The 17550-nt window shown below is 43.4% G+C and overlaps 1 protein-coding gene across 1 annotated transcript in view; it reads right to left on the minus strand.

Annotated features, from left to right (window-relative positions):
• Positions 1-363: 363 nt before the first annotated feature.
• LOC133540955 (uncharacterized) overlaps positions 364-17550 on the minus strand; it is a 41472-nt gene continuing 24285 nt past the window's right edge. Inside the window, exon 4 of the mRNA XM_061884041.1 lies at positions 364-3415. Within this exon, the coding sequence (XP_061740025.1) occupies positions 1086-3415 (2330 nt within the window). The 3' untranslated portion in view covers positions 364-1085. The remainder of the gene's footprint in view (positions 3416-17550) is intronic.

Raw genomic sequence — 17550 nt, forward strand, 5'->3', positions numbered from 1 at the left:
GTTACCAGATTCGCACCTTCTTTCTCTCGTATTACCACTCCCACCACAGCTAATGTTACCCATGCCGCTACCTCTCTGCTGCGCGAGGGTGTATACGTATGTGACGTATTTAAGAAGGTGCGCTTGTTTTATTTCTTTGAGAAGGAGAGACAAGAAATAGTGAGAAAAGCCTGTAGTGTTGTCAGGTTCAAACACTGATGACATCTATTAAACAAGACAAAAAGGCAAATAATCAAACAGAGACAGAATTAAATTTAGACTCTGATCCGAAGAGGGGCATGGCTACTGTACACCCTGTACAGTTCTGCACCATGCTCTGCCCCAAGATCGTTTTCGTGCTTCTTTATTTGATTTTCACCCCCCTCCTTCCCATAGCTGCTTCCTAATGGAAGTGGGTCGTGACCAGCATTGCCTGCGGTTCCCGAACAGATCAAAGAAAGTCCTATTAAATAGATCAAAGAGGGTCCCATAAAATAGATCAAAGAGAGAGTTCGTAAAAATACTTCAAAAGAGTTCCTGTGGAAGTTGGGCAGATCTGCCATCTGTCCGCTTGGAAGTCCAGCATTCTTCTTGGAAAATTTCAGCCTTTTGTCTTCTTAAAGTTAAAGTACCAATGTTTCTTGTCCGGAACACAATGTAATACAAAGTTTTATTTGATAATTTACACAACTTTTCTGACAGTGTAATGCCCGCAGCTAAAAGCAACTGCGTGAGAACGTATACTCCAATATCACGATATAGTCATTTTCTATATCGCACAGAGACAAACCCGCCACAGCCCAGCCCATTGATATAGGGCTGGGCGATATATCTATATATATCTATATATATATCGCCCAGCCCTGTATCAAAGTAAGTTCACCTGTTTATATAGTATTTTAGCTTTTGTCTGAATTTCTCCCAAAATATGAACATCCCTAACTTTTTGGAGTGGTGTATATCTGAAGTCAAAGCTTTGTGATAGCACAAGTTATTTACACCGGCGTTTCAGATTTGTCTCCTTAAAATGTGCCCTTTTGCTCTATTTTTCCCAATGTTGCTTTTTTTCTTGGCAGTGTACTGCTGGTTAAAACAGTTCAAAGGCCTCAGGTGTCTTTCTTCCACAAGGGTATCAGGATGACTTCCCTCCTGTAGGAGAAGCGAGTGAGTTTGATCTGGTGCGGCCTCCTCACCATGCGCTGCAGCGAGCGCCAAAGAGACAAAGTGACCTGAGTCAGCGCTAGTGTGCAGGACAGCTCCACCAGCAGCAGAGCAGTGTACACAACCGCCTCGGATTTGCAGCGATTTGATGCTTTTGTGTCCTTCTGCGTTGACGGTCGCTGGCCAGGCTGCATGGGACCGGTGAAATGGACAGTTGTTGCTGTTGGGGGTGTATTTGTTGTCATTGTTGTCGGGCTGATAAGAACTGTTGTCATAGCCGTGCTGGGGGAGGTTGTGCTTCCAATAGTCGTGATTGTAGTTGCTGCCAACGTGGGGGAAGCTGTTGTCAGTGGGGTAGTCGGTGAAGCTGTTGTTATTCGTAAAGTCGGTTTTATGGTGCTGGTTGGTAAAGCTGTGGTCGAAATGGCCATGAGCGTGGTGGTTTCTTCGGTTGTTGTGACCGCTGGTGTAGTCGGGACAGTGGTAGACTGAGTGGCTTTAGTTGTTGCAGGACGTGTGGTTATCAGTTGTGTCGTTGAAGGTATCGTAGGTGTGGAGGTTGCAGTTGTGGGGTCGGTGGTTGCCGTAGTGGGGACGGTGGTTACCGTAGTGGGGACGGTGGTTGCCGTAGTGGGGACGGTGGTTGCAGTTGTGGGGACGGTGGTTGCAGTAGTGGGGACGGTGGTTGCAGTTGTGGGGACGGTGGTTGCAGTAGTGGGGACGGTGGTTGCCGTTGTGAGGACGGTGGTTGCCGTAGTGGGGACGGTGGTTGCAGTAGTGGGGACGGTGGTTGCAGTAGTGGGGATGGTAGTTACAATTGTGGGGACAGTGGTTGGTTCTGTTGGGACTGATGTTAGAGGCTGCATTGTAGTGGTGATTGGTTGTATTGGAATTGTAGTCAGTAATGTTGTTGTTGTGAGTGGAACTGTGGGGCAGATCAACTCCTCCACTGTCAAAGACTTGATCTCGCGTCCTGCAAGGATTTCCGGATTCACACAAACAACTGAATTAGAAACATTTGGGTTAATTACTTTAATCCACATGTGGAGAGGTTCAAGGTTGCAGTCGCAGTTCCAGGGGTTGTCATTGAGGAGAACTTTCTTGAGTTTTGTTAAAGGTTCAAAAATGTCCTCGGGTAGCGTTTGGAGGTTGTTGTGGGACAGGTCAAGGTGGATCAGGGATGGAATCTTTTCAAACACATCTAAATCCAGCGACTCTATCATGTTGTTTCCCAGATTCAAATTGGCGAGTTTGTCCAGTCCTTCAAAGTAGTCGACTGACAAAGCAGTGAAAAGATTCTTCGACAGATCGAGCTTCCTCAATTCCTTCAGGGGGCTGAATATCGCACTTGGGAGCTCAGTCAGATGGTTTTCACTCAGGCTGAAATCCGTCAGTTTCATTTCTCCAAAAAGCACGTCTGGAAGACTGCTCAGTTTGTTCTTTTGCAGGCTCAGCTTTTTAAGGTTCGGGAAGCCCACAAAAAAATCTCCTGGTAACTGTGTCAGCTGATTGCCATCCAAGAAAAGCCTTATGACCTTGTCTTTATGCGGAAACTGATTTGGAGACAATTCTGTGATCTTGTTGCTTTGCAAATTGATTTCTTTTAAATTTGGTAAATGATGAAAAATGTCCTCGGGAATGGCGGTCAGCTGATTTTCGTAAAGCCGCAGTATTTGCAGTTTGTTCAGCTTCGAGAACCAGATGACCGACACTGCGGAGAGGTTGTTCTTCGCCAGATGGAGACTCAGGAGGTTCTCCAGGTCGTCAAAAGTCCCGTCTTCAATGGAGGCAATCTCATTGCCGTGTAACTGGAGCTCTTTCAGGTTTTTAAGGCCGTCAAATAAACCTCTCGGTACACGACGGAGCTTGTTGAAAATGAGAGAGATTTTCTCCAGATTGACGAGGCCTGGAAAGACTCCGGCTGTGATTGACTCTAGCGGTGTGCTGGAAATTTCGATCTGCTTAACGTCTAGCAGACCTTCAAAAGCTCCCGGCTCAATTGTGGTTGTGGTGGTGTTAATGAACTCCACCTTTTCCAGGTGGGGGTTTTCCACAAAGGCTGCTTTGGGGATTGTTTTGATCTTGCTGTCCAGAAAGAACACTTCAGTCACACCTGGTCTTAGTGTGCGAGGGATTTCTGTGGTAGATGAACCAAAGACATCTTGGTTTTCTTTGGGACAGCTTGTATCTTTTATGCATGGTTGACTTTCAGACCGTAGGGAGTCAAACAGTGCAAACAGGAGAAAAATAATGACATGTTGTCTCTGCATGTTTAGTCACTGGAAAACAGAAGACAACAGTGTCAACCCTTACATGATGGAAGTGAGTTCATGCTTCACTTTCCACAGCCATTTTCATTACAGTTTATCTTCTCAGGGAAAAATACTATAGAAATGAAACTTGGATGTACTTTAGACTCAGAGACAGTGCACAGCTTGTGTAGCAGTAAAGATGACCTGTTCACTGAAAACGAGTAACCACTGCGATAGGTTGTATGAAACATGAATAACAACATGTTCTGTGACATTATGGAGCAGAGCATGATCCCGACCTGATAAGGAAACTAAACACACCTCCATGATGTCGAGGTGTCCCCACGCTGAAGGAAGGCAGGAAGAAAGAAATATAGGTGTTGCAGGCAGGTTGGTAGGTACAGTAGGTTTGTTGGTACAGTAGGTACGTGGGTATGGTTGATAGGTACAGTATGTAGGTAGGTACAGTAGGTCGGTAGGTAGTTAGGTCCAGTATGTAGGTACGGTAGGTAGGTACAGTATGTAGGTAAGTAGGTCCATTATATAGGTAGGTAGGTTGGTACGGTAGGTCCAGTATGTAGGTAGGTCCAGTAGGTAGGAAGGTAGGTAGGTACAGTAAATAGGGGGGTACAAGTAGGTAGGTAAGTAGGTAGGTACAGTATATAGGTAGGTATGGTAGGTTAGTATGTAGGTACAATAGGTAGGTAGGTACAGTAGGTAGGTAGGTCCAGTATGTAGGTATGTGGGTATGGTAGGTTGGTAGGTAGGTCCAGTATGTAGGTAGGTTAATACGGTAGGTAGGTACAGTATGTAGGTAGGTACAGTAGGTAGGTAAGTACAGTATGTAGGTAGGTAAGTGCAGTAGGTACAGTAGGTAGGTAGGTACAGAATGTAGGTAGGTACAGTATATAGGTAGGTACGGTAGGTTAGTATGTAGGTCCAGTATGTAGGTAGGTACAATAGGTAGGTAGGTACAGTAGATAGGTATGTCCAGTATGTAGGTACGGTAGGTAGGTAGGTACAGTATGTCGGTTGCTAGGTCCAGTATGTAGGTAGGTACGGTAGATAGGTAATTAGGTAGGTACAGTACAGTATGTAGGTAGGTACAGTATGTAGGTAGGTTGGTAGATACAGTATGTTGGTAGGTAGATTCAGTATGTACAGTAGGTAGGTCCAGTATGTAGGTAGATTCGGTAGGCAGGTACGGTATGTAGGTAGGTAGGTCCAGTATGTAGGTAGATACGGTAGGTAGGTACAGTATTTCGGTAGGTAGGTACAGAAGGTAGGTAGGTACGGTATGTAGGTAGGTACAGTATGTTGGTAAATAGGTTCAGTATGTACAGTAGGTAGGTCCAGTATGTAGGTAGGTTCGGTAGGCAGAAACAGTATGTAGGTAGGTAGGTCCACAATGTAGGTAGATACGGTAGGTAGGTACAGTATGTAGGAAGTTTGGTCCAGTATGTAGGTAGGTAGGAAGGTACAGTGTAGGTAGGTAGGTAGGTTCAGTATGTACAGTAGGTATGTCCAGTATGAAGGTAGGTTTGGTAGGCTGGTACAGTATGTAGGTTGGTAGATGCAGTATGTAGGTAGGTAGGTAGGTACAGTAGGTAGGTAGGTATGTCCAGTATGGAGGTAGGTACAGTAGGTAGGTGGGTACGTTAGGAAAGTACAGCATGTAGGTAGTTAGGTCTAGTATGTAGGTAGGTAGCTCCAGATTGTAGGTAGGTACAGTAGGTAGGTAGGTACTGTATGTTGGAAGGTAGGTCCAGTATGAAGGTAGGTACGGTAGGTAGGTAGGTAGGTACAGTATGTGGGTGGGTAGGTCCAGTATGTAGGTAGGTACAATTAGTAGGTAGGTAGTAGGTTCAGTATGTAGGTAGGTCCAGTATGTAGGTAGGTATGGTATGTCCACTAGGTAGGTAGCTAGGTACAGTAGCTGTGTCCCAATTCAGGGTTTGCATCCTTAGGAGGACCCGGCCTATGCAACCTCAGAAGGCTGGACCCTCAGAGGCACCTCGGAAGGATGCGACACCAATTGTTAGATGGGACAGTCTAGCCTGTAGAGGATACTTACATTTGAAAGTGTATTCTCTGCCGGTGCTGGTGCCACTGCTTGTATTTGCCGCCATCGTCAAAAAGATCCGGGTTGAACATCCATCCATCCATTTTCTACCCCTTATTCCCTTTGGGGCAGCGGGGGTCGCTGGTGCCTATCTCAGCTACTATCGGGCGGAAGGCGGTGTACACCCTGGACAAGTCGCTACCTCATTGCAGCCGGGTTGAACAAAGGGGCGCAAAACATCTAGGGATATGGGAGGCCACGAAGGATAGTCGCAGTGCATCCTCAGAATACAAGGAAAAGGAGGGCGCATTTGTCGGCTGCATTTGGAGGAGCCTTCCAATTTGAATGAATTGGACAGCCTTCACGCAACGTTGTGACGTAAGCGGCCTTCAAAATCGCCCTTCCAAGGATGCAAACCCTGAATTGGGACACAGCCAGTATGTAGGTAGGTAGGTCCAGTAGGTAGGTAGGTCCAGTAGGTAGGTTGGTCCAGTAGGTAGGATTGGTACAGTAGGTAGGATTGGTACAGTGTATAGGTGGATAGGTACAGTATATAGGTAGGTAGGTAGGTACAGTAGGTGGGTTGGTCCAGTAGGTAGGATTGGTACAGCGTGTAGGTAGGTACAGTAGGTAGGATTTGTACAGTATATAAGTAGGTAGGTACAGTGTGTAGGTAGGTAGGTACAGTAGGTAGGTTGGTCCAGTAGGTAGGATTGGGACAGTATATAGATAGGTAGGTACAGTATATAAGTAGTTAGGTACAGTATGGCCACTCTCCCAACTTCGCCACACTGCCCCTAATGCACCCCCATACCATCACAGATGCTGGCTTTTGAACTTTGCGTCGATAACAGTCTGGATGGTTCGCTTTTCCTTTGGTCCGGATCATACAATTTCGAATATTTCAAAAAATAATTTGAAATGTGGACTCGTCAGACCACAGAACACTTTTCTACTTTGCATCAGTCCATCTTAGATGATCTCGGGTCGAGAGAAGCCGGCGGCGTTTCTGGATGTTGTTGATAAATGCATAGTAGAGCTTTAACTTGCACTTACAGATGTAGCGACCAACTGTATTTAGGGACAGTGGTTTTCTGAAGTGTTCCTGAGCTCGTGTGGTGATATCCTTTTAGAGATTGATGTCGGTTTTTGATACAGTGCCGTCTGAGGGATGGAAGGTCACGATCATTCAATGTTGGTTTCCGGCCATGCCGCTTACGTGGAGTGATTTCTTCTGATTCTCTGAACCTTTTGATGATATTATGGAGCGTAGATGTTGAAATCCCTAAATTTCTTGCAATTGCACTTTGAGAAAGGTTGTTCTTAAACTGTTTGACTATTTGCTCACGCAGTTGTGGACAAAGGGGTGTACCTCGCCCCATCCTTTCTTGTGGAAGACTGAGCATTTTTTGGGAAGCTGTTTTTATACCCAATCATGGCACCCACCTGTTCCCAATTAGCCTGCACACCTGTGGGATGTTCCAAATAAGTGTTTGAAGAGCATTCCTCAACTTTATCAGTATTTATTGCCACCTTTCCCAACTTCTTTGTCACGTGTTGCTGGCGTCGAATTCTAAAGTTAATGATTATTTGCAAAAAAAATGTTTATCAGTTTTAACATCAAATATATTGTTTTTTTTTAGCATATTCAACTGAATATGGGTTGAAAAGGATTTGCAAATCATTGTATTCCGTTTATATTTACATCTAACACAATTTCCCAACTCAAATGGAAACAGGGTTGGTAATATTGCTAAACAAGCTGTACAGTGACTACTCTTAAGTGTTGTCCCTGGGGAAGATATAATAACATTGTTGCGGAGACAAAAGCAAATGTCCACGGCAAAGGACGCTGGTCCTCAAAAAGATAGCCATGAAGTTATCTCCAATGAAATGTTGGAAAATCTTACCTAATGACTTCGTGTGTTAGGATGCAGCGGCGAGGAAATACAAAGAGAAAAAGTCGTACTCGTTCTTGTTTGTATCAATGTTGACACGCAGTGGCCCGGCTGGGCGTGGCCAAACAAGCTCCTGTTGACTGGAGATAAGAGCACCAAAATAACAAACTGCTTTTTGAAGCATGCCTAACGCTTTACATGATTTTATTTCATGAAGAAATATGAAATATGAATATGAAAGTGATTCTTCACGGTTTGTAATTTGTTGAAGTTAAGAATTAATTCTTTTTTGTCTTAGATTATCCTATATTTTGGAAGATGAACTATTAAACATTGTAGTTTCCTTTTATTACATTATGTGTGCATGATATAAGAAACAAAACAAAATGGATTTGTTTATTATGTTAATAAATATGTTAAATCAGCCCCAGTGATTTTGAATGTTGTCTATCTGTCAGGACTTGGACTATGACTTGGATTGTTTCTCTGTTGCAAAGGGAAATTGGCGCGAGCGAGACGTGAATGTGAGTACATTTTTATATTTTCCACTAATAAACTACAAAAAAAAGGCAAACAAAGGGCGCTCACAAGGAGGTACAAACACTTGGCTACTGAAAACAAAACTAGCATTAGGCATGACTATGGACAAAAACCAAACTAAACTACTGTGACATAAATAACAACAACTTACTGTGACTGAGACAAGGGAATGAGAAAACAGCATGGCTTGGCATGAATTGGGTTGAGGGATATGTAAAGTGGCCAGGCTGACCACCTGGCAACTACAGGTTTAAATAATGAACATGGTAATTACAAACAAGTGTGAGAACTGAGGACAGGGGTGTGACATGAGGGCAAGGAGAAAATCAATGAGTTGGCATGGTAACAAAGAAAACAAGGAAGTGCAGTAACCGGAACCGAGTGTCCAAAAAATATAACCAAACATGACAAAAACAAAACCTGATCCCATGGGCGTGACACTATCACTGTTGGCCCTGCGATGAGGTGGCGACTTGTCCAGAGTGTACTCCGTCTTCCGCCCGAATACAGCCGAGATAACCTCCAAGCAACCTCGAAAGGGACAAGCGGTTGAAAATGGATGGATGCAATATAAATGGTTCTGCATAAAAAGTGATTGTTCATGGTTTGCGATTTGTCGAAGTTAAGAATTAATTCTTTTTTGTCTTAAATGATCTTATATTTTGGAAAATGAACTATAAAACATCATAGTTTCCTTGTATTATGTCATGAATGCATGATATTAAAAAAACAACAAAATGGATTAGTTTCTTATGTTAAAAAATATGTTAAATCAGCCCCAGTGAATGATGTGATTGTGAATGTTGTCTATCTGTGTTGGCCCTGCGATGAGGTGGCGACTTGTCCAGGGTGTACACCGCCTTCCGCACGTGTGCAGCTGGGATAGGCTCCAGTAAGGGCAAAGGATGGATGGATGCAATAAAAATAACCAAACAAAATAGTGTGAATGTGCACGGTTAAACGTTCTCTGCCTTCAGAAAAGTACAGGTGCTCTGAACAAGTCTCAGTAATATAGTTATCTATTTAAAAATATATTTGCTCTCGTAATCCATCCATCCATCCATCCATCATCTTCCGCTTATCCGAGGTCGGGTCGCGGGGGCAACAGCCTAAGCAGGGAAACCCAGACTTCCCTCTCCTCAGCCACTTCGTCTAGCTCTTCCCGGGGGATCCCGAGGCGTTCCCAGGCCAGCAGGGAGACATAGTCTTCCCAACGTGTCCTGGGTCTTCCCCGTGGCCTCCTACCGGTTGGACGTGCCCTAAACACCTCCCTAGGGAGGCGTTCGGGTGGCATCCTGACCAGATGCCCGAACCACCTCATCTGGCTCCTCTAGATGTGAAGGAGCAGCGGCTTTACTTTGAGTTCCTCCCGGATGGCAGAGCTTCTCACCCTATCTCTAAGGGAGAGACCCAAACTCATTTGGGCCGCTTGTACCCGTGATCTTATCCTTTCGGTCATGACCCAAAGCTCATGACCATAGGTGAGGATGGGAACGTAGATCGACCGGTAAATTGAGAGCTTTGCCTTCCGGCTCAGCTCCTTCTTCACCACAACGGATCGGTACAAGGTCCGCATTACTGAAGACGCCGCACCGATCCGCCTGTCGATCTCACGATCCACTCTTCCCTCACTCGTGAACAAGACTCCTAGGTACTTGAACTCCTCCACTTGGGGCAGGGTCTCCTCCCCAACCCGGAGATGGCACTCCACCCTTTTCCGGGCGAGAACCATGGACTCGGACTTGGAGGTGCTGATTCTCATTCCGGTCGCTTCACACTCGGCTGCGAACCGATCCAGCGAGAGCTGAAGATCCCGGTCAGATGAAGCCATCAGGACCACATCATCTGCAAAAAGCAGAGACCTGCAAAAAGCTCTCGTAATGTGTGACATATTTAAAGGTATCGGGCATCTTTACTCTGAAAAAAAGGAACAACTATTCAGACTGTTCCTTTGCTGTCATTGACATTTTATTACATTTTGTGGAAGCATGAAAACCATACCATGAATAATTTACAGGTGATGTAAAAGAAATCCCAAACTGTTAATTGTATTTAATACATTCCTGTTAGAATCTCAACCAACTCATACTTATTAATACTGAAACACGAGCACAACAAGACACAGAAACCCAAACATACTTTCCATACATTTTTAGGCACATATAATGTATAATAAACTAAACCTAAAACAATTATTATTATTTTTATTTTCCAATTGGTGTGCAGTTGACTGGATTCTATGGTACTATGAATTTTTGGAATCAAATAAGACATACCGGTATTATATTATATATACATTTATGATATATAAAATATTAGGAATAAATAAGTGATATTTAAGCATATAATAGTTGTATCAACATGTCAGTTTTTTGTGACGTTTGGTGTAGTTGTAGCAAAATGACCAGCAGATGTCAGTGTTGCAAAGCAAATTAAGAGTCATTAATAGGACACATACTGTATGTATTTACTGTACAAAACCACCATTCACGTCTATGTAGAATTCAATGTTGAGCATGTTTTGAAAAACCTAGCTCAGAAATAAAATTCTACCCAGCTTCTCCTGACTCTAAAGGAGGCCTGGGCAAATTAAGGCCCGGGGGCCACTTGCTGCCCGTTAAGCTTTTCAACCCGGGCCACCGGACATTCCCCCCCAAAAATTTTTAGATCTTTAACCTTCCTCTTGTGTTTGATTTCTGTTACCACCTCTTATGTTAACGGGTCGGTTTTGACCCATGTCATGAATCAGCGGTAAAATACACTAAAAACAATTATCTATCATCCAATTTGTTTCACATCTCTTGGTTACCTTGTTAGGCTTCCTTATCCATGAAAATATTGGTTTTAATATTTTTGGTGTGGGCCATCGGGCCTTTTTTTGTCGGTATACCCCTCGATTTCAATTTAAAAATGGTAAAAGGACTCAAGAGAATCATATAAATAAATAAAAGGTTGTTGTATTACCTGACTATTACTGAGGGGTATTAGAACACACCTCTTGAATCAATTTGTTTCATTGACTTTTTCATTTTAATCATTTTATACTGAATTGACCTCACATGTCTGAACATAACCGTCTGTTTGTTTTTGTACTGGATAACAAGGTAAAATGAGAATCCACTAAAGCTCACATGATTGGGAGAGGAGCTGGCAGTCAGTGTGTTCAGTTTTGGCTCGAATTATTGCTTGATAATATTATTTTTATAACTGGGTCGAAACCGACCCTAACAACACCATGGTCATAATTTCAACCAGAGCATTTTATAATTTAGTGGGGGAAAAAAAAAAAGTTTTGTTTTGTTGAAATAGAGGTTCCTGACAAAGTCAAAAAGCCTTAATGCAAAAAAATAAATTTGCGTGGTTCTTTTATGCATTTAAAAACTAAAACGGGTCGGTGCCGACCCTAACACAAGACGAAGGTTAAGATGGAAAGTGTAGCTGCCATTATGATGTGCAGGGATGTTTTCTAATGACCCTAAGTCTTCAGTCTTTCAATGCTTGGAAGATTCCAGAAAACACAGAGTGAGATGTTCTACCTCTTGTGCGAAACTCAAATGCATAAAATGACTTAACACATAAAAATGACTAATAAAACATTTAAAGAACACAACAACCAACTTCTAAAACATTAAAAATGACCCTAAACACATAAAATGACTCCTAAGAGATGCACAGTAACATCTAAAATATAAATTACTCCTAAAACACGTAAAAAGACTCCTAAAACACAAAATAAGACTCCAAAAACACAGAAAAAGACTCCTAAACACGTATAAAGACTCCTAAAACATGTAAAAGACTCCTAAAACACGTAAAAGACTCCTAAAACACGTAAAAGACTCCTAAACACGTATAAAGACTCCTAAACACGTATAAAGACTCCTAAAACACGTAAAAGACTCCTAAAACAAATTCAAACAGAATGAGGTGTTTGCATCCTTTGCGAGCACATACACTTGGTGGGCTTTTAGGTGAACAGTGAATGTGAATGGAAGACCTGAAGGTAGGGCTGGGCGATATATCGATATGTACGATATATCGCGGGTTTGTCTCTGTGCAATATAGAAAATGACTTTATCGTAATATTCGAGTATACGTTCTCACGCAGGACTTTTAGCTGGAAGCGTACACTTCAGGCTCTCCTCGCTCTTTCCTGTCTCTCCTTCTCACAGACAAGCAGGCGCACATTCTTAACATACGTCACAAACCGTCACGTCACATACACGCCCTCGCAGGGCAGAGAGGTAGCGGCGCGGCTAATGTTAGCTGCTAACGTAACCATACGAGAGAAAGATGGTGCGGATCTGGTAACAAATGAAGTAAGGCTTAAGTCCCAATAACAGCAGGGTTTCCATTGTCTGGCGGTGGTTCAGCTTCAAGTGGGAATATGTCGACCAGACAACCGTAATTTGTCAAGTGTGGGAGGGAAAAGCGTTGCTATAAAAAGTAGCATCACTGCTAATATGTACTATCATTTGTAAAGTCACTTGTTAGAGAATGAAGAGAATTTCATAACCTTAGTAACATACCACATAGTAAAGGACAATTACTATTTGATTTCCTATTATGCAGCTCGTTTTTATTTGACACTTAAAATGTCTCTGACAGTCTTGCAATTTATGTTTTGGAAATGAATGTTTGTGCCACTGCTTAATAACTTTAAAGGGGAACATTATCACAATTTCAAAAGGCTTAAAAACAATAAAAATCAGTTCCCAGTGGCTTGTTGTATTTTTTGAAGTTTTTTTCAAAATTTTACCGGTCTCGGAATATCCCTAAATAAAGCTTTAAAGTGCCTTATTTTCGCTCTCTGCGAAGACACTGGCCATTTCCCTGTGACGTCACACAGTGCTGCCAATGTAAACAAACAATGGGAATACCACAGCAAGATATAGCGACATTAGCTCGGATTCAAACTCGGATTTCAGCGACTTAAGCGATTAAACAGATTACGCATGTATTGAAACAGATGGTTGGAGTATGAAAGTATTGAAGAAGAAACTGAAGCTATTGACGCTATTCATAGCCATAGCATGGCCGAATAGCTGCGTTAGCATCGCCGGTAAAATGTGCGGACCAAACGATCAGGACTTTTGCATCTTTTGACACTAGAGCAACTTAAATCCGTCGATTGGTAAGTGTTTGTTTCGCAATAAATGTGGGTGGAAGGAAACGTAATATAGTTGCAAATGCATCTACAGGTTATCCATACATCTCTGTGCCATGTCGGCTTTAGCACCGCCGGTAAATAGCATGTTAGCATCGATTAGCTGGCAGTCAACCTCAACAAAACTCACCTTTGTGATTTCGTTGACTATCGTGGCAAATGCATCTGCAGGTTGTCCATACATCTCTGTGCCATGTCTGCCTTAGCATCGCCGGTAAATAGCATGTTAGCAACGATTAGCATAGCATGTTAGCATCGATAAGCTGGCAGTCAACATCAACAAAACTCATCTTTGTGATTTTGTTGACTATCGTTGCAAATGCATCTGCAGGTTATCCATACATCTCTGTGCCATGTTTGTCTTAGCATCGCCGGTCAAATGTGGAGACACTCTGGCACATTCAATGGGGGTCTGGCGGCAGACACTTTCGCATCTTGGGGCCAGTGGTGCAACTTGAATCCCTCCCTGTTAGTGTTGTTACACCCTCCGACAACACACCGTCGAGGCATGATGTCTCCAAGAGTCCAAAAAATAGTCAAAAAAACGGAAAATAACAGAGCTGAGACCGGGTGTTTGTAATGTGTTGAAAATGAAAATGGTGGGTGTGTTACCTCGGCGACGTCACATTCTGACGTCATCGCGTTAAACAGAAAGGCGTTTAATTCGCCAAAATTCACCCATTTAGAGTTCGGAAATCGGTTAAAAAAATAGATGGTCTTTTTTCTGCACCATCAAGGTATATATTGACGCTTACATAGGACTGCTGATAATGTTCCCCTTTAATAAATACACTTTTGGTCAATTGACTTAGTTGTGATTTCCCTCTCTGCATGAAAGTTTAAAAGTAGCATATATTAATGCAGTATGAAGAAGAAAGTTTGAATGTAGACACATAGAATCATCATACTGCTGTGATTATATGCATCAAGTGTTCATTCAAGGCCAAGGCAAAATATTGTAATATATATCGCATATCGCGATATGGCCTAAAAATATCGCGATATTAAAAAAAGGCCATATCGCCCAGCCCTACTTGAAGGATAAAATAATATACGGGTGCGCATCATCAGTAGTGTTCCTCTGGGTCATTGGGGGTTCCGGCCTTTAACACTATACACCCTCTCCAGAGGCGGCCAGCTACAGGATGATCAGACCTGAGCTTGCGACCCAAGCCCAATTAGCCATGAAAGTCACCTTGTTGGCAGACATATCAGGGGACTATGCTTGGCAGGGGCATTCTAAAGCTTAGTGATGTAGCAGATAAATCAGATTGTAGGTGGGTTTATTTTGTACCCTTCATGTTCATATTTCACTCTTCGTTGCATTTTTGTTGCCTTTCACTTGATTATAAAATATGTCGATCGAAAGCGGGCGTGGCGTTCATATTTTGTCAATATTCAGTGTTTTATTCTTCATAGAAAAATGTAAAATTTCATTCTGTTTAAGGCGGTCTGTCATAACATTTTTAGCATTCAATCAGACATTTTTGTGAGGTTTTGTATTTTCTCTCTGGCACTCATGGAGGGTGGACGCTCCCCTTTCCTCTCCCTTATCTCTCCTGCGTGCTTCTTTGTTTTGTCTTGTCATAACTTCCTTGCTGCTCTCCAAATCTAAACATTGGAACTATTTAACTGGCCTCAACAAAATTGACAAGATCTTGGGTTTGGGGGAACCTGCTGTTGTGACAAAGCGGTTGTTGCTGGACACACCACGGACTCTTGGGGGAAGAAGGAGGGCCGCGTGCCTGGCGACCCTTTTCTGTCGAGGATCTGAAGATATCCACCTATTCGGAGTTATGACAACAGGACATCTGCTGATTGAAGTAAGCGTTGCTCTGGTTTGTCGACAAATGGGAAGTTGCTGGCAGTCTTCGAAGTACCCCAAAGCTGCCACAAATGATTGGAGGATGCGGGAAGACCTGTGGATTACATCGGACTGTCTACCCCGCAGTTATGAGGACCAGTCATAGACAATTTTGGGTGAAAAGCAAATTTTATTTTCACCCGCAAACAAAATCATTCTAACTTGGATTGTTTCCCTGGCTTCGAGACTCTCCTGAAGGACAGCGCAGCGAAGACACAATAAACTCCCTTTTTGTCTTTCAGGGACACTCACCTGTTGTTGTTGACTTTGGACTAGCGACTGCACAATACATCAAGGCCGCGGAACAGAGACACACTGCGAGCTAACACACACACACATCCACAAAAATATACACCACACATACACCCCCCCCAACCCAACGCCCTCGACGCAAATCCCATAGGGGTGATGAATGATGGTCAGCGCCTAAAAGCTGCGGCCAACCACCATGACCTTGAACTACCTTCCCTCTGTTACTAGATATCTTGAGATGTATGTTGTAATATGTATATGTGCTTTGCTATGGAGGTTTTTTTCCTTGGACTCAGTCTGGACCCCTCCTGAGGGTTTAGCCTTGGACTGATATTTTTTTTACTCCCCCCCTCTCCCAATGTCACCCTTTTCTCACCTTTTTAAGGAGCGCCGTAAGTGGCTGATCCGTTGGCGGTCTCGTCTTGTCCCCCCCCTGTAACGTATGTCTGCTCTTAGCGGGACTGTGCCAAAAATGACATTTTGTTGTACTTGTGCAATGACAATAAAGATCTATCCTAACATATCCTTTAGTCCCTAAAAATAGATATACCAGCCCCCAGACACATTTTTTTTCTCTAAATGTGGCCCCCAAGTCAAAATAATTGCCCAGGCCTGCTCTAAAGGCACATGTGGCAACCACCACACCACCATTAGTATTTTATTGTGTCCAATGTCGACTAATTTAATAAAAGGATACAATTCGGATTTGGACATCTGTCATTGTGATCCTGACGTCATCTACAAACAAAACACCCATAAAAAACAATCAAGAATCATAAGTACTGCATTAGACCTCGGAATATAATAGAGGAATATACGTAAACGACATGTCATCAGCATGCGACTGTGAATTGTTCTTGTTTTGGGATGACTCGGCTCCTGCTGGTGTCCGGCAATGACAAGTCACTGGTGTAAAAAAATCCTCAGTGCTGAACTCTGCAGAATTTGCACCTGGCTTGCTGACAATAAACTATCCATACACTTGGGTAAAACGGAATCCATCCTATTTTAAGAAAGTCAGTGACTTCACTTACGTATAAAATACTACACGGTCTAGCTCCATCCTATCTTGCCGATTGTATTGTACCATATGTCCCGGCAAGAAATCTGCGTTCAAAGGACTCCGGCTTGTTAGTGATTCCCAAAGCCCAAAAAAAGTCTGCGGGCTATAGAGCGTTTTCCGTTCGGGCTCCAGTACTCTGGAATGCCCTCCCGGTAACAGTTCGAGATGCCACCTCAGTAGAAGCATTTAAGTCTCACCTTAAAACTCATTTGTATACTCTAGCCTTTAAATAGACTCCCTTTTTAGACCAGTTGATCTGCCGTTTCTTTTCTTTTTCTTCTATGTCCCACTCTTCTTTGTGGAGGGAGTCCGGTCCTATCCGGTGGCCATGTACTGCTCGCCTGTTTATCGGCTGGGGACATCTCTGCGCTGCTGATCAGCCTCCGCTTGGGATGGTTTCCTGCTGGCTCCGCTGCGAACGGGACTCTCGCTGCTGTGTTGGATCCGCTTTGGACTGGACTCTCGCGACTGTGTTGGATCCATTATGGATTGATCTTTCACAGTATCATGTTCTCATAGTCATCATTGTCACCGACGTCCCACTGGGTCATTATTGTCACCGATGTCCCACTGGGTGTGAGTTTTCCTTGCCCTTATGTGGGCCTACCGAGGATGTCGTAGTGGTTTGTGCAGCCCTTTGAGACACTAGTGATTTAGGGCTATATAAGTAAACATTGATTGATTGATTGATTGAAAAGTGGGTGACATTGTTATCACCAGGAAAGATGAGGTCACCTACCTACTGTAGGTTCCATTCGAGAGGCTAATCTTTCCTGTGATAAAATGGCAACCAAGTTAATAAAAAAGGTCAACCAACGACTGAAATTCCTCTACAGAATCTCCTCTGGTCAACAAAAGCACCATGAGGATTCTAGCGGCAACCCTCATTCAACCCTTTTTCGATGACGCTTGCACCTCCTGGTACCCCAAATGTAGTCTCCAAACATCCCAGAGCATGATAGTCAGGTTACTTCTAGACCTCCACCCCAGATCACACCTCACTCCTACCCACGTCTCCAAAGTGGGCTGGCTCCGGGTGGAGGACGGAGTAAAACAACTTGCACTGAGCCTAGTCTATAAAATCCGCTACACCTCCCTGATACCGAAGTACATGTCAAACTACTTCCTTAATGTGAATGACTGCCATAACCACAACACCAGGGGCAGCTCCACAAACCACGTTAAACCCAGATTCCGATCTAACAAAGGTCTTAACTCATTCTCCTTCTATGCCACATCAATATAGAATGCACTCCCAACAGGTGAAAAAGAAAGTGCATCTCTATCCTCCTTCAAAAGCGCACTAAAAGAA

This window comes from Nerophis ophidion, linkage group LG22 (genome assembly GCF_033978795.1).
Source record: "Nerophis ophidion isolate RoL-2023_Sa linkage group LG22, RoL_Noph_v1.0, whole genome shotgun sequence".
Classification (NCBI taxonomy): Eukaryota; Metazoa; Chordata; class Actinopteri; order Syngnathiformes; family Syngnathidae; genus Nerophis; species Nerophis ophidion.